The sequence below is a fragment of the Cygnus atratus genome, chromosome 2 (genome assembly GCF_013377495.2).
Source record: "Cygnus atratus isolate AKBS03 ecotype Queensland, Australia chromosome 2, CAtr_DNAZoo_HiC_assembly, whole genome shotgun sequence".
Classification (NCBI taxonomy): Eukaryota; Metazoa; Chordata; class Aves; order Anseriformes; family Anatidae; genus Cygnus; species Cygnus atratus.
The window spans coordinates 34,115,373-34,142,789 of record NC_066363.1 but is presented as its reverse complement, the minus strand read 5'-3'; the positions used below and the strand labels follow the sequence as shown (position 1 = coordinate 34,142,789).

Here is a 27,417-nt window from a genome sequence, read left to right as displayed (position 1 = left end):
TAATGTTTTTTTTCCTTTTTTTAAAAAAATGTGGAATATTTGAGCCATAACCCTCTACAAATTTGTGCTATGAAAACGGTCTTGATTACAGGGAGAAATCTGTCTCCCACTCTTCCCATAATGCTGTTATATCCTTTGGAAGGCTTCTGTTTTCTCAGAAGCATCATCTTTGGAGACCAAATTTTGGTGTTCCACCTTGCTTTCCAGCTTGGGTGAGCAGTGTTGCTTTCTGTACTGGGGTGGCAAGGAGTCACTCCAGAAACACGTAAAACTTTACAACAAATGAAAATCGCTGTGACTAGGAAATCTTCTGCAAGATTTAAGAACTGTATTCTGCCCCTGATACATGTTCAAATACCAACTGACTTGCTGTTTTTGAATGAAATTAGGTAGTATTTGTAGGATAGTACTTGACGCCAGAGTTGCTTAATAGATGTACTGATAAGGCTCCGGGCATGAAAGTTGAACCTGAAAGCTGTAATATCTTGGTCTGTGGAATGTACAGTCACTGTGGTGACATACCAAGTCTGTAAGTGCTTATACTAGCTGCAGTTTAATTCGGGGCATTCATAGGATTTAAATATGTTTTCAATAAAAGAGGGGGAGGGCATAAAAAAAAAAAAGCCTTTGTCTTTCCCCCTCCTTGCACCTCACCAGAAGTACATAGGAGTGAATACATTCATTGCTATCAAATTGCAGACCACACCAAAACACAGATTAAGGAAATGCATGGAAGGCAGAAAGCGAGCTACTAAGTGACCTAAGAAGCTTAGAGCACTAGGGTCTGGAGACACTGAAGGAGATTGTTTTCAGTGTGTTAGATCCCTGCCCACAAGGAAGAAATAAGCGCAGATGCAGGGGGAGGTAGGGATCGCATTCAAGGAACTCTTCTAGGATTCCCCTAAGAGCACAGGGTGGAAAATGGTGCCTTTAGGAGTAAAACAAAACAAACAGACCCCCCTGCCCACTGAACTCTGGATTATCTTGATGCTACTTCCAACCTCTTATTAGCATGTTGTATCCCAGGAGACCCTTTGCTGTGTTTAACAGCACAGATTTAAGAGATTTGTGGTGTCCTAACAAGACTTGGTTGTAGTTTGCCTATGGGCAACCAGTTTTCAGGTGATATCTAAAACTTCCAGGTTTTTTTATAGCACATAAATTAGAAGTTTGGCATAAGGAAAGCTCTTATCTTTTAAAAGAAGGCTGGATAGAGCAGAAACAATAGCAGACGACTAACTTGAAGGATATGTGACTTCAAGAATGATGTTTTTCTTGTTTGGGGGATTAAGAAAAGAAAGGTTGTCTACTTCTAGTTGCAGCAAGGATTGCCATGGGCTCCTCAAAATGCTGCATCATGAAACAAAATGAATTTTCAGTATCAGAACTGGAAAAATATAGAAGTTTGTTGAAGAGCAGCATGGTTGTTTCTTAAATTTGGAAACAGCTGTGATCTGGGGGGAAAGAGGGGAGAAAGCCAAAAACAGAAACGGTAGAAATAGTATGTGACCTGTAGTTATTGGCGAAGTGCAAACAGCATCCAAGGCATTGTCTTGCTGCAGGTTGTGATGAATTTTTAGTCCTACAGGTATGTATACTGCTGTGGGTTAAGGCTTCTAGTTTTAGGGTGGTAGAGTGGAATTGGAGGAAAGGTAGTTGCAGGACAAATTTTAGGCCTAAAACACATAGCAAGTAATCTTTATGATGAATGCAAGCACTAGTATGCCACTTTGCTAGCAGAGAAGTGTTAGGAGGCCCTGCTGCTGATGTTGTGAAAAAACAAAATCGGACAGTTTTGCTATGCTCTAGTTGCACAGTCGCTATTAATGGAGTGAGGGCACTGGAGATAAACATCCAGAGCTTTGGGATATCTTGATGAAATGTTCTCTTCAGTGGTTTGTCTCGGATTGTCTATCTAATGTATCCTCTGAATGTCTTGCAGTCGGAGGAACAAAAATCCCAGTGTCCACATAGGTGAGGTTTAACTGGTAAAGTCAGGATAGGGAAGCCTCTTTAAAACACAAAATAGTATTTAGGGGATGTTTAAGTAATTGTATTTCTTTTTGAAATGAAACCACTTAAATGTGTAATCATTGTTAGCTCAAAATTAATTAGTTCTATGAGAGTTGGAAATATGCAAGCTTACCATAAAATATGTGGTTACAGTTAGTGTTTTTCTTTCTTTCAAGAATTGATATTCATCGTAAAGAGAATGCAGGTGCTGCTGAGAAACCAATTACCATCCACTCAACTCCTGAAGGCTGCTCAACAGCTTGTAAAATTATTATGGAGATCATGCAAAAGGAAGCTCAAGATACTAAATTGTGAGTAAAAGGCATTTCACTGTGAAGGCACTAAATATTAATTCAGAATTTTCTTGTTGACTCCATGTGAAGAAGAGTCTTTGAAACCTATCAAGTAGTGAAGCTTTCCTCTGTTGCTGTTATCCATACTTAAGTAGAAAAGTTGTCTTTACCTTTCAGGGGCAGTCTACTTGTTTAATTAGCTCCAATACCTTCTACGTTTCTAGCTATTTAGTGGTTGTGATTTTGAGGTGAACTTAGAGCAAATACTGTGAAGTTTCTTGAGAAACTAGTAACTTTTAATCAGAGCAAGCATAACGAGTTATCTCACTCAAAACTTTAAGATATATTGTTTCCTTCCCGGGAGCTCTTGCTGCTTCAGTATGACATATATCAGATATGTTGCAACATATCAGATATGTTGCAATGAAACTTTAGATGATATTGTTGAAATAGCATCACACTTGGACTCTTCTGCATCTAGTGTAAACGTGCAAGTGAATGGGATTGGTATACTTTTCTATGAAAATCTATTTTACGCATAAAAGCTTGCAGTCTTTTCTCCAAAAGTCTCACTGGGTGTAACCTCTATTACAGTACAGAAGAAATTCCCCTGAAGATATTGGCACATAACAACTTTGTTGGCCGACTTATTGGCAAAGAAGGAAGAAACCTGAAGAAAATTGAGCAGGACACAGATACTAAAATCACGATATCTCCGTAAGTTTTCAGTGGTCTAATCTTTTGATGAGGGGTCTCACTGCTGTGGTACGTTTATGTACAGAGTTTTTACAGAAACGTTGCTTTTTGAAGGCTGAGATGACAACCTTCCGGAGCCCCTTCCATGATGTGGATTAAACAGTTGCTTAAGACAAGATACATTGAATGTAAACAGTGATTCTTCATTGTAGATTCAGTCAAGAGCAAACTTAAAAATAACATGGGCTCTTTAGACTATATTTTAAGTGTTTTTTAACATATCATGCTATATGCAAAGAAGAGTGTTTTATAAATCATAAGCCTTGAGTAGTTCTGGGCTGTTTGTGAAACTACTGGTGTTTTAGTTTCTGGTATAGATCAGATTTTTAGACAAAAGGGAAAGCAAATGAATGCGTAAGAGTATTTGTGCTAGTAATTCTGTCCCTCTCTGTGGCTACTAGCAGCTGAATGTTGTATGTTGACTAGTATGCATCAAAATAATAGATTACAGTCTGTGAGTTTGTGAAGGTAACAGATCTGTTTAAATTTAGCAGAGATAAAACAGGAATTTTCACCCTAACGGGAAAATGTTTGTGTCTGCGAGTCAGTGGGGGGAAATCACTGATTAGATCAACATCTCTGTAGAAGTTTGGCTGCTGATAGTAGTTTTACCCTGAAGTAATATCTTCAGAGAACCTTCTATGCTGAATAATGAATGATCTGGCATGAACTTCCAGGCATTTGAGTACCCTGGACTTGAGCTTTAGCCAGAAAAGAGGGAATAAGGTTTATAGGCTGTAACAAAAAGATGTGTGAAGAAATGTTGGGGCAGGGGGGCAGGGAGGGGGTTTGCTTCAGGAAACAGCTCAAATGAAAGCAAAGAAGTTAGGAGTGAATGAGTTGCATCAAAAAGAGGTAATTCAAAATCACGTGACAGAACTTGAGGTCTTCCTTGAAGGTATGTAAACTTTTACAGAATTAATCTAAAGAAAAGAGAAATCAACTGGAGCAAAAGCACCAAAATGGCAAGTGTTTCTCAAGAACAGGCTTTGTAAGGCTGGCATGCTCACTTAAACAAAATATTTATGCCAATGCTTTTGAAAACAGTATGCAGGCTGTTAGTGCTGTTTCTGAAAGGGAAAATAAATATACAGGGTAAACGAGATAATGGTCTTCATTCCATGAGACAAACTTCTCCTTATTATGATGATACAAATAACATAGTCTGTAAACACTTAACTTGTGAAATTAATAATATTCCTTAATGGCTTACGTGCATTAAAATCTTGGACTTTATCTTAATCTTTTTGCTAAGCCTAATATAGCTCCATGAAGCCACCTGGGTTTATCAGTACCTAAAAGAGAGCATGTATCTGTTTCATCTAATTAGTCTTTCTCCTGATCTCTCTTCGTTTAGGCTTTGGGTAAGCTTGTCAATAAAGTTAAAGTAAGGCAGCTGGTTTGGGAAAGTTTCCTGTTATTTGGGGGTGTTGCCTACCACTTTCCTCCCTGAGGCAGTAACTCGGTGCTCACACTGGAAACTGAAGGATTGCTTTGTGGCTGTATCTTGTGCTTGCCTCTGCTTGATGGAGATGCGTAGGTTGCCATGCTGTCTGCTGTGCAAGAGAGAGCCTGGCATGCTTCTGTCTCTGCCCTATCATCAGCTTCCTTACCTTTCCTGTGTTCTGCTCTGACTTCTTAAATTTCTCACTGCTTCCTCAGCTCACTGTTTTGCAGTACATGGGCATAACTTCCCAGCCATCTTCTATTTTATCAGAATGGCCCAGCTTAAGTTGCTTACCGAAGTACAGGAGCTTAGTGTTGTAACCATTCCATTTCTGTGGGCAGTTACTGGTGTTTCACAGCAAATGGCGACTTGCACACAGCATTTTGTTCTCTCTTTGTGAGGATTTGGAAGCTCTCCTGCAGTTTCACTGGGAGTTGGGCTTTTCCGCCTTCTTCCTTCAGGAAACCACTGTTGTTCTTAAGGAACAAAAGTTTCTCAGTCTGTTTCTGGGATGTCTAAAGTACCTGAAGTCCTCTTACAGAGCTGAGCAGTATTCCACTGTTCTTTAGTTCATGTTCTACCAGTGTCTGCTATTTTCCATTTCATGTTGCACCTCGGTGCATCGCAAGCATGTGAAGCCAAACCTTGCTGTGGTGACTTTTGTTGGGTTTGCTGGGAGGGTAGAGTTTCTCCAGATTCTCTGAGAATTGTCTGAGCCATGTTGTGAACTGATATTATGCTGTCTGGAGGGCAAACTCGACATGTTTGGATGTCCTCACACACAACTGATAAACCTTGATGACCTGCTCTTTGCTAATCAATTGTGCTTCTGTTTCCTCTGTAGGTTGCAGGACTTGACACTCTATAATCCGGAAAGGACCATTACAGTTAAAGGCAGTATCGAAACTTGTGCCAAGGCCGAGGAAGAAATTATGAAGAAAATCAGGGAGTCCTATGAAAATGACATTGCTGCTATGAACGTGAGTTGTCTTGTGGCATGGGAGCTAGAACCACAGATGGCTTAGGTGTGATGGACCTCTGGAGGTCATCTGTCCCAACATGGCTGTTGCTCAGTCCTGGGCTTGTTTCAAAGCTAAATGAAGTGGTGTAGTGCCTTATTGCCTTTGGGACATCTCCATGGGTATAGTCCACAGTCTCTCTGGGGAAAATTGCTAATATCCAATCAGAATTTCTCCCTTGCAACTGCTCTGTTGCTTCTTGCATTTGCTCATTGGGCTTGGGTATGTTTTCTTTCTTTAAATTATTTTTTTATGAAGGCTTCCTCTGCTGGTTTGTTTTGAGTAGGGAAACTGAGAAATTCATTTAGATTGAGGAAATGGATGAGGATTTCATGTTTTCTTGTTGCAGAAGCCTTAAAAGGAATGTGTTTGCTGATGTGGTTTGTGCTATATTGTATGTTTCTTAAAGTCATGATTCCTAGTGTCTTGATTTTTAAAAGCATAGTGTACAGGAGATGGATCTCTGCTGCTTTCAATTGTTTAATTTAAGAAGGCTATATTAAGATTTTTCTTGATATATATGAGAAAATCAATCATCTTTGAATAACTGTCTATATTAAACAACAAAAAACAAGTAAACCACACCACGCTAGTTTGCCAAAGTATTACTAATGCATATTGGGAAACAACTGCAATTGTTGGTAAGCCATGAAAAGCTGCTTGTGTGTTAGTGTAACCAAATCTTATGGGCTAGGATCAGGCTGAAAATATTTTTCAACTTTACAGTAGTGTCATTTTCTAGAAATGACTCTTCCTTATTGCTTCACTACTGGGTGGAGAGAGAGAATATTCTCCCCACTTTTCTTTTTCCCATGCTGTGCAAAGGCAGGACTCAAACTATACACAAGAAAAAAAATTTCTAACGTGCTGCATTTTTGCTTCATATAGTGATTTCTGCTCTGCTACTGAGCGAAGGTGTGGCAAGCAGAAAACTACTTCAATTACTGGATGGATTTCAAGTTGAATTAGTTGTGGTTCGTAGGGTAGTTGGTCAAGTGTTGAGGTGTTCTGTTGATGTCTCATACCTGGGCTATCTTGATGTGAGATGGTGTCAGTCTCCAGCTGAAGTCTTTCTAAAGCATAGTTGTATTACTAGGCAATAATTTGGCAGAGTCAAAAATGGTACTGAAAAAAACTTCAAAGCTGATGCTTTCCCAGCAAGCACTGGTGGGATCTTCATCTTTTGCAGGCATGGAGGGAAGATCTGCATACAGGGAGGAAAGATGAGGTTATAGTGTAGGATATATGAGAAAACAGGGCTAGTGCATAAGATTTCTGACTATACAGGACTGGGTGTTTTTTTAGTATAGAGCCAAAGTGATTTTCTCTGGTAATTTTGTTTACTCTGAAAGTAAATGATACTATTGCCCGAATTTCTTGCTACGAAGCTTGTTATATGCTACGAAGCTTGTTATATATTTCACTTGATTAAGTTGTAGCAAGTGACTCAGCTGCCTCTCCTAGTAAAGTCGTGTTTTCAGTATTATTGCTCTGTGCACGTGTCTGGGAAATAAGTTTGAAGCGGAGTCCCTGGGGTAATGGAGATAGAAAAAACTTTAAAGAACATACTGACATCGTCTAAAAAGGTCTATGTCAACTAGCATTTTTATTAAACTTAAAACTTTGTCAAAAAGTCTGTCGACTAGCATTTTGATTAAACTTAACTGGAACTGTAAATCTAAAATAACTCTTCTGCCATTGCAGCTTCAAGCACATTTAATTCCTGGATTAAATCTGAATGCCTTGGGTCTGTTCCCACCTTCTTCTTCAGGAATACCACCTCCCGCAGTGAGCGTTGCCTCCGCTGCTGCTGCTGCTTCGTATCCACCATTTGGGGTAAGGCAAGTCTCTGATTTCGGGTGGTTAGTGGGTAGTGATGTTAGTCTGTACAATACTGCCATTCAAATTTGCTGTTGTCAAATTACCTCGAAGATCTAGGAACAGTGTATTAGTAGCTACATTCTGTCAGTTTTCTAAGTATTTGTCTCCCTGCTTACTTTGTATGCCGGAAATATTCCATGTAGCTGCTGTTGACAACAGGCATTCATCATTCATTTAGTGAAATGCTCAGTGAAACCAGCAAACAGTGTTTTTTGGAAAAGTATTAGATTCTGTTTTCTAGAGAACTTGAATTATTACACAAAGAAGTCAGGTATGAAATGGAATTTAAAAGTTGCTAGAAGTTTGCAAGTAACAAAATGCTAATCTGCAATTGTATTTCTGCTCACCTGGAAGGTAAAAAAATGAGTCATGAAGCAGGGATCTGTATGTAGCAAAGATGTTTGATTGTGGTAGTTTTATAAAGGTACAAGTCCTGTTGAAATGAAGTACTCCTAACTATACAGGATTTAAATTAGATGGATTAATCTCCAGAAATCTGTGATTTGCTTGCCATGTTGTTCTCTAAGAAATAAGTGAAAAGACCCAGTAGAATCTTATTCAAATCCAGTGCTGCTCAGTAGTCATAAATGAGTTGTTTTTGCTATGGAACAGAAGAGAATTTCTTGTATCATAGTGCCAGAGCCTTTCTGGAAAGAGAATGTGTTCTGCTTGCTATTCAAGAAAAGACAACTGACATGGAGGAGGAGATTTTTCAACTTTCTTTTTTTTCTGGTGGTGGTGGTTGTTAGTAACTTGGTTTAAGATGAATTCTCAAATTGAATGCTTAACAAGTGGATGATGGAGCTTTACAAACCCTGACGTGGCTGACTTTGCCCTCCTCTTTGCTCAACAGTAACATCTAGAGAGCTAGGTCTGAGACCCCATGAACTTAGAACAGTGAAAATGCAGCACAGCACACTGAACTTCGTCAAACTACTCAAGTGGGCCTACATAAATTGCACTAAAGGGAAGTTGTTGCCTAAATATTTTTCCCAGAGGAAGAAGCCAAGAAAATGTCACTGAAAGGAACAGAGAAAATTCCACACTTGCAGCATTGTTTGTGGGAATGAACAGCTTGGGTGATACGAATGTATTATAAACTATATTCAGTATAATAGTGGCTTTATCAGGAAAAGGTTCCAATGAGAACCACAACAGAAATATGTTTATACCCAGTTAGCTCACTGCTAATAGCAGTGCCTCTGTGTATGACAAACAATTTTTCCCTCCCCACGGTTCCTTTCCAGTTTAATTAGTGGTAGACTAAACTAACTAAAGACCCCAGGTTTTGGCTTCATTGTATTGTGTAAAATGCCATCTGTTGTTGTAATGGAATGCCTCAATTTATTCTATTTAAGAGAAACTAAAGATGATTTGTTAACAGTATATAACTTTCTTTGCTTTGCTGGTAATGAAGTGTAGTTTTTTTTGTTTCTTCAAATTTGCAAACTGCTTTACAATTCTTGAGAGCTTCATAGTGTAAGCCTATGGTTTTGTTCCTCACTTGTTTTTTCATTTTTTCCCCACTTTTTCTATTGTCATGACTCTTTCTTGCTTTTGCTTTGAATACGCACCCAAACAGTGTTGAATTTGGCAATTTCAGTCTTATGCATGTCTGTCCCTCTGTTAGTAGGCCACTCTCCCCAACAGATGCACCTTTGTTGGCCTACTAAGATCTCTGGAAGTTTCTGGGTTTTTGGAAATAGGATAGTGGCACCATCTGGAAAAGGTCACCAAGAAACAAGTGTTATTTTGTAGAAAATGTAGAGACTTCGGAGCTGGATGGACCTTGCTGTCTGAACTCTCTCTGGCTCCTGTTCCTGCTATCGGCTCGATCCTTTGAACAAGCTCTTTTTCCAGGTAGTCTGTATGTCTGATAAGCTAATGAGGGATAAACTCACAAATAAGAAGAATGAGTTCTGATGGCTTTCGGGATCTTGGGTCTGGTACCAAGACAGCCCCCGAACCTGAAGCAAAGCTTCTGGAACACAAATGCATGAACAGTTGAAACTATCACAACTTTCTTTACTTGTATCTTACCTTATCTGGCAAAGAGTAGGTAGTGCTGTGAGCTTTGGCAAGCCAGCCCCTCTGATTGATTTTGGAGTACCTCTCCCTCTTCGCGGAGAGGAAAACAAGGAAAATGAGGTTTCTTTTTTACTTTTTTTTAATGGATGCTTTTGGAAAACAAAACTTTCATTTTTTTTTTGTTCCACAATGGCTCTTAAATCTTGTGTATGAGGTTAGTTTCTGTTAATTTCTGGTTTTTTCTCCTCTTTCTTCCTTCAGTAATATGTTTTATTTTTAAAATATAATTTTTAATACTGTTTAAATACAGTATTGGGGGCATGTAGAAGAAAAAAACAAGTGAAAAGGCATGGCTATATTTAGAAAAGTGGAAAAAACTTGAAAGGCTAAAGGTAACCACAGAGGGGGCTCTAGGAGAGCAAATAATAGATTCAAATAAAAAAAATGGGTTTAAAAAATGACTTCAGGGAAAGAAGGTCTTAGAAACATTAACGAAGAAATCAGAGGAAGACTTCATGTCCGTTTGCCTATAAGCTATTTGTTAGCAAGTTCCTTGTTTTAGCAAAGGTGTTTGGGCAACCCAAGACCCTTTAGCTTGCTTTGAGTGATGCCCTCCTATGCTTAGTGCTGGTAAGCTGGCATTGAGAATATCCCTTTCAGGCAGTTGAAAATCATTTCTGAAAATACTGCTGGCACCAGGGTGTAGTAAGTATATCCCACTGCTGTTTTGCTTATTTTTATCAGTGTAAATTTGCACAGGAGGTTCCCTCATAACCCAGAGCCTCCTGAGAGTTGTGAAGCTTTTGTCTGAGTACTGTCAAATATATGGAAGGTGTTTTCTTCACCTTATTGTGGAGATAGACTTGCAAGTGTCTGTCCTGTAGGTCAGAAGAGGTAGGTGGGTGGGCTTGGGGCATTTACAGAAGTTTCCATACGCAGTTCATCCTTCAGATGTAGTATTTTCTAGGTACAAGGTGTTGCTGTGAATTTGTGTAGGACTTGACTCCCAAAGAAACTGAGGTGTCATCTTAATTATCAAAACAAGCGTCTGTCATATTCCTGCTGTTGCTTTTTTACACGAGTGGAAAGAGAAAAATCCGCACAGCAAACAGGTTTGGGTTTTGTTCCTCTGCCAGAGCTTAGAGTGACATGTCTGAACTCCCCACTACACAGCCATGGCCAAGTATTCCTAAAACCAAGTTTTCAAGAGCTTGGAACTGAGTAGTTTGGTAGGTCTGGTTGTGCTATTGTGAGCTGTGTGGTGCTTCTTCCTCTCCATCTCTCCACGCGAAACTTCAATACATATTCAGTAAGAGTGGGAACACCTTTCTCCACCTGCTTCGGGAACAGCCCAGTATCAGACGCAGGAGATGTTCACGTTATCTGCATTGGATTTAGCTCTTTGGCCTGAGCCATGTTCATGAGAGCAATTTTCACCTGACCCAAAAAGCCTCATTCTCTAGGGTCCGTTGCCACAGTGACTCATGCTGGTGGATAGTACCGGAGTCTTATTACAGCCTTATCTAATTTAGGGTACCAGATATAGCTTCTGTCTCACTAAGAAGCTGGTTATTGCTTTAGCCTTTGTGCTGGCAGTAGAGTGCATACAGGAAGGCACAGGCTGTCCTTGGGTATCTGTCTCTTTGGGTGTAAACACACATGTGCAGGCACGTGGCTGCTGCACGTGGCTCATGGTGTCTGAGCACCAGGTCTAGTGCCAGATAACCATTAGGTTTATTTGTTATTTGCTTAACACTAGCAAAAATTATCATATTGCAAAGTCCAGGCTCTGTTTGCCTGTTTAAAGCACGCATTTTGTGTAGTCATTTGAACAGGATGCAATAGCATTGCGTATTTCTATTATTACGATTTTTTGTCTCTTCTTGCAAAAATCCAAGGTCTGTATGCTTTCTCTGTCCTCCTAAAAGACAGGCGAAGCAGAATGTGTAGGAATTGTTGAAACATTTTAAGATTGGAGGAAAATGTAGGAGTTGAGAAATATATCAGTTGGTTGAGAATATTGAGTTAATTTTTGATGCTGGTAAATTGACATGATTTTACTCTTATGATCCTGATATATCACTAATGGCTTTCTTGATGAATGGGTACCCTTGTGTGACCATACTAAGGACTGGTGGCCTTTCTGTTCCTGTTTGTAGTTGTCTTGTCCAGCTGCTGTTGGGTCTGAAGAACCACCGCTTTCTGTTTACCCTTAAATCTCTCTCCTTAGCTCTGCACTTAAATGCTTGTGTGCCACAGTTTGGACACAACTGCAAATAGTTCTGTTGGTCTGCCTCCTGTCACTTGTAGACATGTCACAAGCTGAGCATCAGCACAAAGAATTGGGTTTTGTGTGAGGAGGAAAATACGATTTTGTAAAAGTGAGTACGCCCATGCTTACGTTTTCCAGGAGTTACGTTACCAAGAAAAATGTTTGAGAAGCATTCCAGACAAACCGCTTCAGATAGCGTTGTACTGCTCAAAGCTGTTGTGATGAACTTTCTGTTTCTGTCTTCTGAACTTTGGGGAGAATATGAACGTGCTTGTTTCTCAAGAATAAAAGTTTGTTCTTGTGTGAAGCTGAAGTGTTTAAAGCATCAACCAAACAAGAAATCCTTGTCTTGAAGTCCAACTATGTACAGTCACTCCATTAAATACACTTAGCTAATCTGCTGGGGTTAAGTGGGTTGCACCCTTTCTCTTAAAATTGTGCTTAATTGTACATCTGACTGCGTTTTTTTGTAGCCTTTGGGTCTGAAAGTTGGAATCCCAAGGGATGGGGAGGGAGGGCTAACCTGTTGAGGGTTCGTCCTGTCCTTGAATGTCCTGAAACAGTGAGGTAGAAGTAATGCTCCTGTTAAAGGATCTCTGTCACCTGGTAGATGTACCGAAACGCATCAAAAGGTGAGAAGGAGACAAGAGGAGGCCATGCCAGTTGGTCCTAAAAGTTTCTGTAGGAATCAGCTGGATTTCTGCTCTGTGAGCATTAGCTGAGGTGAGGAGCTGCTTTCTGTACTGGTAGTCTTGCACACCGATGGTAGCTTCTTGGAGCTCCACCCTCAAAATGCATTTTTCTAACCTTTTCTTTAGCCTCATGGTTAATTTTTAGGTTGTGGGATATGCATAGAGACTTCTGGGGGAGGGGGGAGAAAAAAAAAAAAAGCAGTTTCCTACAGGAAACAAAACCAAATCAAACCACCTTTCTCCAATGATGAAGAATCATCCTGTGCAGCTAGGCTTGACAGGTTGCTTTCCTTTTTCGTCATCTTTTAAGGCTTTTTGTTGCAGGTGAGGAACATGCCAATGGAAAACTTTCTTCTTAGAAGATGTTGTGTTCAAGACAGATTCCTTCTTTATTCTCCAGTAATTTTCAGAAATAATAAAGAAGAGTTCTTCTGTATCGCATAGATGTGAGAAGAAATAACTGTATTGTGCTTTTGGCAGGAAAGAAAAGTAATTTAAAATGAAAAATTGCTTCATTGAGGGCCTTCATTTGATGCCCTGAGCATAGATGAGAGAGACAAGGAAGAGGAAAAACTGTCCTATGTTTCCAGGTACTTTGACTCTTTCTTGGTGGAGTTGGGCTCCTTTGGATGTCTGGGTTTGATAGGATTAGCTTGTGCAACTGTTTTGTCTAAACTACCCAGGGGTAGTAATGTATGTACATCTATAATTTGTGTAGTCTAAGTGGCTTTGCCATAATTTGGTTAGCTTGTTAACCAGTAGATGATTTTGTAAGGAGCTGTCCTCCAGCCAAAAGAGGATGTGGTTTTGAGGGGGGATGAAGGAGGATTTGGCCGTGTTTTTCAAAATGGTTTTATATCAGTGAAATGAAAACCATGCATGTGCAGCACACGCAATCGTGAGGAGGGCACTATAGGACAACAGCACTGTCTCAAAACAGAAAAGGGCTGCTAGCCCATCAGACTTCTTTTTGAGATTGTAACCTTGGTGCCTTGACTACGCCTTTCCTGCTTGCTTTTCTAAATTTATGAACAAAACTTCTTTGACACCTAAAAAACTTGCTCCAGGTTGCATAATGTCGTGGGATTGTTCTATCCATAGAGAAAATGGTCGGGTCCTCCCACTGCCTACAAGTTTACTGTCCTGCCATGCTGTGTTGGCAGGGGCCCTTGTCCGGAGCAATCAGAAACTATTCTGCCTCTGGAGATGGAATGGTCCCCAGCGAGGGGAATGGTGGGGAGCAAAAATGCAGCTGGCACTGTACGATGTACAAAAATCTGTCAAGTTGATGGCAGGCATGTTTTCCAAGGTGTTGAAGTCTTCAGCTATTCTTAATAGCTCTTTGTACGGGTCTGAGGTTGTCATAATGCAAATGGTGTCGCTGGCTAACCAGGAATGCACTATTTTTAAAACAAAAATGGTACCTTCCTCCCTGCAGTTTTGGATACTTGCATTCTTGTTTGTAGTTCCCTGGGACCAGAGATAAGAGTTTGTGCTGGTGCCCTGCTCCCATATTCTTGTGGTGGGAAGATTTCTGTTGTATTTGTGAACATCTCGGGCTCCTAAACTCTAACCTGAACTCTAACAGGCTCAGCATCTCCTGAATATTAAGCTAAATGGGAAGTTTAATTCCTTAAGGTACCAAATAATGCTTTGTTACTACAATGTGCTGAGCTCCTTCAGGCCAAAACCAAAAATAGGTCAAGTCCTCATTCTGGTGTAGCTGGCTCCATCTCCTGTTTGTTAAGCGTGATGGAAAAACAAGTGACCTCCCTGTGTTTTCACAACCTGTTTTCCCTGCAGCTTCTAAGGCTTCTGAGAGCACTGTCTTTATAAAGCAGGAATGGAGGGTACCTGTATCTTTCAAAGCTGTTGATTTCATGCGTACCTTTGAGGAGTCTGCAGTGTCCGTGTGGCTGGTGCGTCACAGCCACGAGTTTTGCAGTGGAAGTGCTTTTATACATAAACATCACTTTTGTTTTCATGGCTGTGTGGTGTTATAGCACTGAATACCGATGTTTTCTGCTTGTGAATGACCAGCAAAATTCCCTCTTATGTAGTTTCAGAATCTGTTCCTTGTGCTGATTTTTGGTTTTGGCTATCCCTTCAGAACAAAAGGTAGCAGATTGCTTTTTTTGGCGTAGTGGCCAATCAGATTTTGCAAAAACAGAGTTCATGCCGTGTTCAGAAATATGTCAGACCTGTTCCTGCTTGTGAAATGCCTTATAACCAGCCTGCCAGAAAATGTTCCCTCTGTGCTTCTGTGATTGCTCTCCTCCCTGTTCCTGGCTAGGTTTCCATATTGGAAACGCTTCTGATAAGTGTAGTTGTGTTAGCGACTTCTAGTAGTATGAGGAGATCCCCTTGGCTTGCCAGGTAGAAGATCATGGTGATGAAAAGCACTCAAGTTCAGAGCCAAGAAGTGGAGTGAGTACTACTAAGAGGCTACTCTTAAAATAATCTTGCTTATTTTAGGGTATGGCTAGTGCGCAATAACCAGCTTGGTCTGCGATGAAGCAGTAACGCCCATGGGGGCAAGAGGGAGTCAATACCCAATACAGTGTGTTGTATTGATCTGGGCGGTGGAAGGTGGTGGTGTCATGAACTCCTGGCCACAGTAGGAGAAAATTGCTGCAACCGTGGTGGTGAAGCTGCAGAGGAGTTCCTTGTTGTAGCTGGAAACCTCTCACACCACTCCTTGCACCAGTTTGGAGCTCATGGGAAGATGCAGCCATGGGTGGGTGGTGGCAGTACTGTGTGTGGATGGGGGTAGTGGTTGATGCTTCAGGGTGTCCAAAGCTAAGCCAAGAATGCGCATTACTTCATCATGTTTTGCTAGCTCTTTTACTAACTGAATTCAGCAGCGAGAACTCTCCATCACCTTCCGAGTGCAGGCAATATGGCAGAAGCTTTTGGAATTGCAGCGCAAGCTTTAATCTCTTCTAAACAAATGCAGAAAGCCTGGGGAGTGAGGAAGCTTGGGCTTCAGTTTGTTGACTTAAAGTGGCAGCACCACTTCAACTAATGTACGAAATGGTGACCCAAAAGGTGTTTTCAAGGGTGTTATAAAGCTTTGTGTCAGATTTGGCATATCTAGCACGATTTTAAGGTTTTCTTAATGAGCCTTTTGTTTCTAATGAAGGCTTAGTTTTAGTGTTAGTACCAGAAAATGAATACAGTAGGACTTCTTTCACCAGTGTCCGAAAGCTAATTTTATATTAATGCATTGATTCTTACTGGAATGTCTTCAGGGATACTTGGCTTAATGTTGGCTTTCCCCTTTCTGCAAACTTTTATTACTAACTAAATAAGAATGCTTAGTGCAGCTGTAGGCCAGAATAATTCTTCACAGGGCATTGTAAAAACATGGTTTAACCTTTGGCTTTGGATCTGGTAGGGGATCTGAAGAAAATGGGACATCGCTTCCAGACAAAGCTTAGGGTATTTGAAGACCAAGTGAATCACTGCAATCTTGGTCTTGCCTGATCGTGGCAGTTGGGAAGGGGGGTTGGCAAATGAGAACTTCTTAAAACAGTTATCTTCTAGTGTCTTTTTCGTTACTGAGTGGATTTGTTTAGCATTTAAAAACAACAACAAAGACCAGCAAAAGCAATAACCCACTCTGCTAGATGGTAGACAAACATTGGCTGAAACTGTTTCATGCAGTCTTAAAATAGTTCTTTTCCCTCACAGCTAAAAACTGATGCTGGCTAGAAATGGATAACATGACTTTGTGACTTAAAATAAATGCCTCATCCGAAGGTAATTCATTTGCAGCACACTTAGAGTAAATGAAAACATGTACTGGGAATGCATAACAGGCTTAGAAAACAGTGATCTGATTCTGCTCCCACTGATGTCTGGCACAAAATCCTATTTACTTCAGTGGGTACAATATTTTAAAGATTTACAGCCTTATCCCAAATGTTGCAATGGATTTACCAACCACATACGTTTGATGGAGCAAGGGGTCTGTGGAGACGCTTAAAAAGATGACTGGGAAAAAATTCATGCTGTTGGCAGGCTTGTAGAAAAAGACTGAGATTAGTGCTCAAGTTAACATGAGGGACATAAAATAAAACCCATTTCCCCTCGCTAGCCCTTCAAAGGGTGGGAACGCACCCATACTGGCTGAGGACTAACATAGCAGCAGCTTCAGCTGAAAGCAAGAGAGGGGTTCATCTTGGGGAAGAACAGAGGGGGCAAAACTCCGTTTAAGACACAAAGACAATGTCAAAACCCAAGACCAATCCCCAGATGTAATGCACAGTCCCAAAATCTCGTTGGTCTGGGTCCTACTTTTCCCTACCACCATCCATCTGAAGAATCATCTGTGATTTTTGAGTGTGTGTTCTTGCCTGGCCATGCTTTGGCTGTTATGCAAGCGCGAGAAGATGATAAATGCTTCTTCAGATGTAGCAGGTAAGGGAAATGCTTTGCTTTTCATGCACAGTTTGCAGGACCACTGGGCCTTGGCAGAAGAAAGTTAAGATAAGCTTATCCCACAGGAAACCTTTGGGGCTCTACAGATCTTTCTAAGTGTGCAAGCGGTTCAGGAAGGTGCAGGAAGAAGAATGCATCTGCAGATTCGCTTGGCTGGGAGTCTTCAGCTTCTAGCTGTGGTGAGGAGTGACAGACCTCGCACTGAAGGGCATGGGAGGTATCCTAGTGAAGGGAATAACCTCACCCCAGCAGAGGTTCTGGAAACAAAAATAACCATTCTGTGCTGAGCCAGGTTGCTCAGAGTAAACTGTAATGTGTTAGGGAATGGTAGTAGAGAAGTGCTTCTCCTGGAAAAATGTCCGGGAAAAATCTTCTCTAGGGCTGTAGAGTCTGGGTGGAGGGAAGGGACCATCCTATGGTGCCCACAGCGTAGGGGCTCCAGGCAAGCAGCAGGTCTTACAGGGTTTAGGATCAGATTAAGTTAAATCTTGGAAGGAGGTGGGAAATTAAATATAAATTAAAAAAAATGTTGGTGTGGGCTGTTACACTAGGGACAGATAGCAGAGGGCTGGGGCTGGTGTTTGCGGGCTTGTAGGAGGTCTGGAAGGAAACGCATCCAATCTGCTAGGGGAAAAAGAGTTGGGCTAGTCTAAGATGTTAGTTACTGGTGTGCAGGAGTTGCTTAGCTTCATCCAGCAGTGTGGACTAACTTACATCTGTGTATTAGATTACTGTCTTCAATCATGATTTAAATGAACAATCAGGAAATCCGATTTAAGTTGACTTATTTCATTTTACATCAGTACTTCAGTTACCTTTCTGAAAGCCTTAGTGTAGCCTGTAGCACCACAGCTACCTTTTGTTCACATAGTGAATCTTCCTGTTTAAACAAATATTCAGGTTGCTTTGCTTTCGTTAATATATTTGCTCTAGTTTGTGTTTTTTAAATGAATGGTGCTTTTCTTATTTGCTTGATTAATTTTTTAGCCTGATGAAAATTAGAACTTCATTTGGATGGAAATTGGAATCCAATTAATGAACAAAAATGGCATTTAAAATTGTTTTCATTAGTTAAACGTGCTGGATATGGATGAAAAATGCTTATTAAGTCTGTTTTTGTTTAAAGCATGCTGATTTTTGTAGAAACAAAGCAAGTATTAGCAGCTGTTTATGAACCAAATTAATTGTTTCTGGTCAGCGTGCTCTTCAAGAATCTGTTTCTTAGAACTAAGAAATCTCAGTTTCCGGAGTTGTTCTTTTTTTATTCTAAGAAACGAAATTCTCCATCTGAGCAAACCTTCTGGCAGAGTCTGTGTGCCCCGCCTATCTGAGGCAAAATCTCTCCCCAGATCTCTCTCAGGTGTGCGCAGGCTTCCTGCCCCACCACCCAGAAGTATGCAGGTCAAACCGAACGTAAGCTATTCGATCAACAGCTGAGCTTCCATCAGGTAGCAGGAACGAGCAAAACAAAGACAATCCCCCCTGTGCTTGTTTTATATTATTTGTACCTATTTAAAGGTAGGAAACAACTAGTACTGAGCCCATCTAACAAATACTGCTGGGGCAAAAGAGCTCTTCTGTGCACCACAGACCTCAGAGGCACTTAGAAGTTCAGGTGGACATACGGGCCGTATATGTCTTAGAGAGCTTAGATTCATACTTTTAAAGTTGTTTTTCTATGTTTTTATGTGAAGTCAGTTCCCAGGGCTGGTTTTGAACAAACTATTTTATATGTGGGTGGAAAATGAAGTTAACTGGGAAACATAAGAGTACAAAGAACTCTCCACATGCAGGAGACCTTACTGGTGTCAAAAACTAGTTGATGAGTATTACTGACAACTTCATGATTAATGAACTTCACAACTTCCATAAAGAGTGCATGCTACTTTAATCTTTAAACTGAAAAACATTTAGGTTTATAACCATACAGTTAAGGCCTTTCAAATTAAAAAAGATGAAGACCTATCATAAGCTAACTATCTTTAAGAAGTTTTAAAATTCTGGAAAAAAAAATGATTCATCCTTCTATAAGGAGGCTGTAAACCTGGCAAAATGATAAATTCGCTGTAAATATTAGTGAACCCATCTTACAGTGCTACAGCTCCTGTTAAAGCACATTAAACATGACCTGATAAAGCATCTTTCTCCCTACCCCAATAGCTTGGAAATGGTCTTTTTAGTAGCACGCTTCTTTCAGAAAGAAAACTGTAAGATGAACTGCGGGGTGCTCTCCAGAGTCCAAATGGATGATTATTCTCCAAAATACATGCATTTTAGTCCTTAAATTTTAACTATACGTTTAAGGAAGCTGCTTTTGGCCTTGTTATGGGAGTGAATGTGAAGCTCAGATTGCACGCATTTGGAAATGAGTTTCCTAAATTTAGTGCCTCTAACATATGTTTAAGATCTAGGAATCTATTTCTGATATAACGCATGCTAGAAGTTCCTGGAAAGCTACATGACTTATGTGGCATGGCACGGAGAAGATTAAATTATAGTTGACTTTTTTCCCCTCCTAAGCTCACCAGAAGCATCTGCGAGATTGATGGGTGGTGCAGTCATTGCATTATGTTTTGATGTGTTTCTTTTGGAAGACAGTCTTTCAGTAAATATAAAATTATTTTTAAATTATTGTGGGTAAGGATGTGAACAGACTCTCATAACTGCAAGTTCAATTTATTTGCTCTTGAAGTCTTTGCTATACTTGATTTCTGCCAGAAGAAAAAAGAAAGACCTGTCTTTTTTGATGTTCTTGCTTTAAAACAAATCAAACAGTATTTCTTTTGAGTGGTTAAAAATTGGTGCGGGTGAGGAAATGGACATAATTTCTCTAAATCCTATATTATACTGGAGATGAATTTGGTTACACACGTGTCAATGTACTTCTGCAAACAAGAATATGAAAACTGATGATATGCAATCAGCTCAGTATGGACAAACTCTCCTCCCTTCCCTTATAAACATATATCTCTATTACACCAAAATGGAATTGTAATGTTAAGGAACCTCACTCACAATGCATAAATAAATATCAGCAAGTCAAAATTATAAGGATGGACGGGGAGAGAGAGCTGCACTGAGCTGGCTGTAGGGTTGGGAAGGCACGTGTATGTCTTCCGTCTTTCATTGCCTTTGTTGCCCATGTTTCATGTTTAAGGGTGAGGCAGCAGAAAGGAATTTCAGTGGTGAATTGAACCTAGCCAAGAGAGCGGCTGGAAATCAAGCTTTGGGAAGAAGAGGGGAAAACTCTGCTGCAGGCAGATGGGCAACAGAGGGAAGGCAGGAAATATCTGCAAACAAAAGTAATGAAGTTTGCTTTGTTTGTATAGGAGAGAGATGTCTGGAGGTGGATCGAGGTAGAAGCTGTGCAACTTCTTGACAACCAGCTGGAGCCGCACGTTTGATCTGTAGCAGTGTTGTATGAGTTAGCTTAAAGTGTAGCTGGAAGAGGGGGGGCTGGAGCTGCACGTGGAGAAGAAAAATTTGGCAGAGGACTCCTGCATGCTCCTGGTGTGGGGATAACTGAAGGTAGCGGTCACTGCAGAGAGTAACTAAGCTCTCTGTTCAGCTGTCTGGGCTTGGCTGGAAAAAGTCATTGCGTCTACACCCAGTGCAGGTAGTGTGGGTCCTTGCAACAGAACTGGAACAAACAAATGTCTCACCAATTTGTATCCCTTCAGAAACTTTTCCAAAGTGATGACATCAGCCAAGCGTCCACGGTAGTGTTTCCAAATTACTGGAAATCTTGCTGGATTCACGAGGAAGATGTAAAAGGATTTACTCTGAGTACACTCACAGGATGTTGGTAGTAATAAGAGGAGAAAATGAGTAATCTGCTGGAAAGCAGTTTAACATCTATACCGAAATGACTGCTATCTTTCATTACAAATACGTAGTTTCAGGGCATAGTTTTTGAGATCACTTTAAACCTTTCTCTAGGCAGATTAAAAGGGCTGCTCCACCTTTTCCCATGCCCCGACCTAGTTACTCTTGCTTCCTCCCTTGCTCCAGGACTGCCATTTGTGTGGCTCTGTGGTTATTCAGGTCAGGGACCCTCTGCCGGCACCATAAATCAGCTGGAGCCGCAATCCTGCTGGCCCCAAATCGCGAGGAGGAGCGGGGAGGCTGGCTGTGGAGGTCTGGATCCTGTGTCCAGGCAAAACGTGGGCTAAGATCAGTGCGAGCTGCCTGTGAATGCTGCTGTCTCGTACGTGTGGAAACACGGGGTGAGTTGTGTAACGGTTGCAAACACCTAAAGCGACTGGCAGAGTGCGTTTCTATGCTAAATATCCTATTTTGGGGTTTCTTCACCTGGTCCGTGGAGCTGTGCCTGGAATTTTTTCCCCCGAGGTTACGGTTGACTTGTGTTTACCAAACGAAAGCGGTAAAACTTGGAAACAAGCATTTCGTTCTGATTTGTTTACGGTTAACGCGCTGGGACTTTGCTTCCCCTTGAAAGAAGTTCCTGAGACGCTTAAATTAAAGTAGCAATAGGTGGTGGTGGTTGTTGGATTACAGCAAAATTAGCGGCTTTTTGTGTTGTGTTGCATATAGGGTGTCTATTTCTTAAAGTATTGCAGCAAAGGCTGCTTTGGTGAGGCTCTGCATGTGGGCCTGTCTCCTTACCACGATGCACAGGAGAGCAGAGCGAGGGGGGTTGGTCCCCGTGCTCTGCCGGCGGGCGCTGGGGCTGGGCTATGGGGCAGGCACCGAGGGTGGAGGTGTGAAGGTGAAGGTCTTTCCCTCGAAGACCCCTGCAGGAAGAGGGCTCGCTGGCCCTCCTGCAAGGATGAAGGCAACAAATTCAGAAACTGCGTGCGAGGGCGACTCAGAGGAAGGTATTTTTTTTCAGCAGAGGTCTTAAATGCCTTCTAGTTCACAGAAGGGCTTGTGTGAAGTGCTTTTGAGAAGTAATCCTGACGTAAATGGATGGATTAATGGTACTGCAGTGTAGTGGGTACTCGGAGGTGCTCCGCTAGCCCGAGACGAGCTCTTCAGAAGCTGCTTCTGAGGCTGGTAAAATAGTTACGGTTTAGCGTGGCATATGTAGCCCTGCGGTCTGATCATTGCTATGCAGCACGTAAAGAGGAGCTCGAGTGTTAGATTGTGTTCTCCAGCTGGGGCATCTGCTTGAAAGCCATAGAAAACCGCGGTGGTGCCTGGTCTCCAGTGGGCGCAGCGCTCGGGCCCTCTCACTTGCACAAACGCCTCATCTCGCCTTTAATTTGCTGGCCTGCTTCGGGCCCGCCGCCAGGACCCTGGCTGTTGCATAATATTACACAGGAGGAACCACTGGCAATTTTCATGCTGGCTATCATTCCAGATTACTCCCACACAAAGGAAATTGTAGCATGTATGTAACTCTGAGGCTTTTTGTGCAGCCCTCAGCACAATCTAAAATTAAAAAAAAAAAAACAGCTAGGAAAACTAGAAAGAGTTTGGCTGCTCTGACTGTAGCCCGTTCACTTGTGGCAGCCTCATCTGCAGAGTCTTGCATGTGGAAACGCATCAAGACAGTGACAGGTAAGAACGAATGCCTCGTGAAGAAGCAACGACTCGATGGTTTTTAGAAGAACTTCTAGGCAAGAAAATTGCAATTATTTTATAAAAGATGGAAGAATCCTCTTTTGGCTCAAACTGTTCTTTCATGTTCTGTGAATTCAATGATTTCCAGAAAAAAGGCAGACCCTTAATATTCAGACTTCAGAGGGCATCATAAGATTGCTCCCTCATTTCCATGCATGCTTGTTCCATACCAGTTTTTCTGTCAGTCTGATTCATAATGTTCAAAAACATTCACTGCATATTTCCTTTTTCCCCACAGCAACAGCCCGAGTCTGAGACTGTTCATCTGTTCATCCCAGCCTTGGCAGTTGGAGCTATTATTGGCAAGCAGGGACAGCACATCAAACAACTTTCTCGTTTTGCAGGCGCATCTATTAAGGTATTATTACACTGACTAACTTTGTCTATTCCCCACGACACTTCCAGCAAGTTTGTACAAGCCATGTTTTTGTGAATGTCCTCCCCCACTCTGTGCTTAGAATGTGATGTGATAAATGGTACATTTGTTTATAAATCATCTTTTAATCTTCCTTGAGACAAGATAATTAGAAGCATGTTTTCAAACGTCTCCTGAGGTGTGAAATATAAGCTGCAAAGAAAGCTACTTTGGTGGTCTCGATTTCTTAGAAACAGACTTAAGTCTTAATGATGCGGTGCTTAAAGGCTTTCTTCTTGCTTTTGGTAAAGTGAAAATTGGTGAGGTAAACTCCCTTCCTAAAAACAACTGCACAGGTGATGTCTCCTGCTGCTGTGACCACTCTCGCTTGGCTCTGGATGGACCAGGCAGGGCTGTCAGCCTCTGGTGGCTCCACGGTGAAGCACTCGTGTTTTAAAACCTCTGCTTTAGCCTGAGCTCCTGGCTCAGCTTGCATTTCAGCAGCGCGATTACCTTGGCGCCCTGCTTTAACATCTGCCTGACTGCGTGTCAGCCACCTCAGTGGGGAGGAGAACAAGACGGTTTGCAGAGGCTGACGTCGTGGAAGCATAAGTTTGAATTTGAACCAGTTTGCTGAAATCCTTGATTCCGCTGTCTGTAGGGGATAGTAACAGCAGCAGTTGTAGGGGAGTTGTAGGAAGGCCTTGGGTTTCTGCTAGTAACACCATTGTAACTACAGGTAGCTTTTCTAGGTGCTGGAGCTTTTTTTCTTGAAAAATGGCCAGTTTTGCTATTCTGTGCTGCAAAGATAACGTCTTGGCCTAAGCTATTCAGTGTTCTACAGTGCCGTTTGTAGCTTTATCTGCTGTTGGATTGAAGTTTTCCTGCACAAATGAAACAAGCGTTTTCTCCTTTTTGCTCAGGAGATGTGGCCTCTTCAGTGAGCGCTATGGAGCAGGGATCTGCCAAAGTTCAGGGGCAGGAGTTGGCTTTGCTGAGTTAAGCTTGGTGAAGCCAGTGAGGCTTGGCTTCTCCTGGAAGGTGTTCATCCATCTAAGTGTGCAGGGCAAAATGTTTAGGGAACCCCGGAGTTGATATTAAGCAGTACACTAAATATCTGTTATACTGTCTGGGTGGTTTACGTTAGAGCACTAACAGTCATGTTTTTAGTGGGGAAGATGGAATGGAAGGAAGTGCAAGGTGTTGGTGGTTCTTCATTGAACCTGTCTTGCGTGGAGGTGTGATGTATCACAAGATGGATTTCTTCCCTCCCTCTCCCTCTCTGGTTTGTATCTAAAGATGAAGTGGTACATGGAAGGATACTGCCAGGTGAGGAGAAATGCAGAATAACCTGGACCTCTGAGAGCCAGTCCAAACTAGTTCGTTAGTTGGTTCTTGGAAGACATTTTAATGGAAAGGGAGTTCCCTGCATTTCTCACACATCTGGCTAACAGTGGCCTCGGGCTGCTTTTACTAGCTGGCACCCCATCTACCCAATGTGCTTAATGTACCTGCATTAGTTGAAATTAAGCTTGTTAAAGCTCCGGTCTTTTGTTCCTTCAATAAACAGTAAGGTGAGGAAGATTTTTGTGGAAGTAGGATCAAGCCTTAAAAGAACTGTATGGATACAGGATATGCTTGCTAAATCCGGAAGTTGCAGGCTTCGTTTAAGACTATCAGTTAGAATAAAAGCACAATTTCAACTGTGATCTGACCAAACAACATGGAGCAGCACTCTTGTTTTTGTGGGAGAACAAGTGTCAAATGTGACAGCTAGTACAAACTGACTTGAAACTTCTAAACTTCCTTTGTGCTGACCGCCTGCACTTTATCGTATCTTCTGAGCAAAATAATAAATCATGAAGCCAGGAATCTGTGCTTTTAGTGAAGAGCTTGAGGGAGTGCTGCTGGAGTAACTTTTAACTTCCCAAACTAGTAATCGTGCTTTATGGAGGAAGGTAAGGCTTTGTGTGCACAATGCTCTGAGCTTGTTTTGGGTGGTGCTGGAGATAGTTACATATGAAAACATTTTACATCCGCATGCATTTTCTTTGTGCTCGTGCTGAGCTTTGTAGATCTGATGAAACTAGTTAGCCACAAAATAAGACGAAATAAACTGCAGATGCACAGGGGCTCTGCGTAAGGTTGTGGCCAGCCCAGTGCTTCAGAGGCACACGCAGCTGCTGATGGCCTTGGGTTGTGTTCCTGTGACAGGGACTGCTGCTTGGTGGCGCAGGCTTGGCATGGGCCTTGTGTAGACAGAATTACTTAGAGCCAGGCAGAGGTTTGCCACCTCACAGGGGAGTGCTGGGACCTGTTGGGAACGCTGGCATCTCCTTGCTTATAAAATAATTCCCTCAGTTCCCCTTCCTGTCTTTGAAGGAGCTGGGATGTGTGCTGCTGATTTCGGGTGTATGAAGGTGTCTGGTTGTAACTCAGCATATGGAAGACTCCCCCCAGGTTAGGAACGTAAAAGTGTTCTCTCAGAAGTTAAAAACTCACCACTTGAATAATAATTGTACGTATATAGCTTCTCCTTCCAAAAGCAGACAGAATTAACATTGAAGGCTCTTAGATTGTTCCTTCAGACTTGGAAATGCTCCAGTCGGTAGGTGCGTGCTTCTCTCATAGCCCTCGGCAAGGCGTTGCTCCAGCTGTGGAGAACAGGCCATCCCAAGAGGAGAGCAAAGCAAGAAATGTCCCAGAACACTTAAATATGCATAAGATGCAAAGATATAATGAAGACTTGATGGAAAACATTTTTCCTAAAATTTCAATGAAGAAGCAGACTTTCAGTAAGAAAAAATGAGGTAACTGAAAGGCAAACTACAACATCCATCTTACTGGAATGGAAATTGGTAGGCGAAGCTCTGCTCAGTCAGCTGACTCCAAATGTGCCTTAAAATTTTACCCCTGTGAAATTCCTGCATTCCAAAGAGTGAATGTATTTATCCTGTGCTTGCCCTTACCACAATGCCCCATCTTGGTGTTTTAGTAAATGTACTGTTGTAAAGTGAACGTGTATTTTTAGCTATAGCCGATTGCAATGCAGAAATGGTATGAAAAATAAATATGCAAACCAGATAACTAGCATGTAATCTATTCTCCATCTTAGGGTACAATATGAATAATTATATAAACTTTGGTTAGCAAAATTCTTTAGTGAAAATGATGCATGGTGACTGGTAATTTGTCTGAAATAAACTACAGCTGTTAAATATGAATAACATCCCCATGCCAACAGCTAAGATGAAATCCTGTAGTGTTTAAAATATTGCCCATTCAACAGCAGCTCTGTAATACTAGACGCAACAATGGAAATGTCAGTTGTGATAAACAAAAGATTCATCCAGAATGTCAGAGGCTAGTTTGAATTATTTAATGTCAATGGAGTCTGAGAACAACACCCACAGAAATCTTACTTTTGTGGTGACATGAACTGCTAAAGGCCCTGCAGGCGTATCTGTCTCAGCTCTGGTGGAGCTTAATTTTTATTTGGGTCACACAAATGTCTGGAGATAGAAAACCCTTGGAAACTGTGAACTCATTGTCCAGTGCGGAGGAATGTTTTGGACCTGATTAGTTACAACAGTAAAGTGATCTTCTGCTCTCAGGGGGACAGATGCAAACTTCTGCTAATGAGCAAAACTCATTAGACTATTTAAGTTAGCAGGCAAGGATAAGAATCTCAGCCTATTAACCATACTTTTCTTTTTGAAGGCTACATGTTTTGCATCCCTCATAGCCACATGAAAATTGCTTGTGGGATTTTGCCATATGCAGACAAGTAGTTATGCCTTTTAATTTTCAGGAGTAAGCTTGCTTATGGTTTAGCCAATTTCTCCACATTTCATTACAGCTAATTAATGCACTTTAAAGAGAACAAACCCGTCATGACTGAAGTGTAATGCTGCTGCAGTAATGAATAACTTTTCGCTCTTGAACAGAATGTGAGACTGAAATGGGGAGGAGGTGGCTTTAAATGATTCCTTCAAAAGACAGCTACCAAAAGCTATGTTTATCCATTCCAGATTGCCCCTGCTGAAGGACCAGATGCCAAGCTGAGAATGGTTATCATCACTGGACCTCCAGAAGCTCAGTTTAAGGTATACCATATAAAAACTTGTCAATCTGTAGTGGCCTTTGTGCTGCAAGGGACAATAGTGAAATCTAACTGCTCAGTTCCAACTGAAGTGTATTCAGAAATTTAGTCAATGATCTTCTCCTTTTGCTTTCTTTTTGCTGAAAGGTATCTCATGTATATATGAGTACCATCAGGGGCTATGTTCTGGTCATCTGCAAACTGGCAGCAGTTTCATGCAAGTTAGAATCAAGTCTAGAGTGTCAGTGTGACCATACGGCATTCCTGATTCTCCGTTTTTAGCTAGGAGTGCAACAGTTGAGTCGTTCTAGCCTGTCTTAATACCTGCGATAGTGCAGTGTATTTAATTGTTATAACAAGATGAGACTGAGTCTCCCCAGGTTACTGTTGCATGCTGACTGGAAAGTGCTTTTTGGGTGGCTCTGCAGATAAAGGCAAGGGTTGTAATTGTATTTACACTACAGCTGCACAGAGATACTCCAAGACTATTATCCCATTTGTGTTCAAATTGAGCTGTGGAGTGGCCTTCT

The 27,417-nt window shown here is 41.5% G+C and overlaps 1 protein-coding gene across 2 annotated transcripts in view; it reads left to right on the top strand.

Annotated features, from left to right (window-relative positions):
• IGF2BP3 (insulin like growth factor 2 mRNA binding protein 3) overlaps positions 1–27,417 on the top strand; it is a 109,560-nt gene that overhangs the window by 76,417 nt on the left and 5,726 nt on the right. For both annotated transcript variants that reach the window (XM_035562452.2, XM_050708833.1), the window contains exons 8-13: positions 2,190–2,324; positions 2,901–3,023; positions 5,354–5,489; positions 7,233–7,364; positions 22,669–22,788; positions 26,817–26,891. In XM_035562452.2, coding sequence (XP_035418345.1) covers positions 2,190–2,324; positions 2,901–3,023; positions 5,354–5,489; positions 7,233–7,364; positions 22,669–22,788; positions 26,817–26,891 — 721 coding nt within the window. The remainder of the gene's footprint in view (positions 1–2,189; positions 2,325–2,900; positions 3,024–5,353; positions 5,490–7,232; positions 7,365–22,668; positions 22,789–26,816; positions 26,892–27,417) is intronic.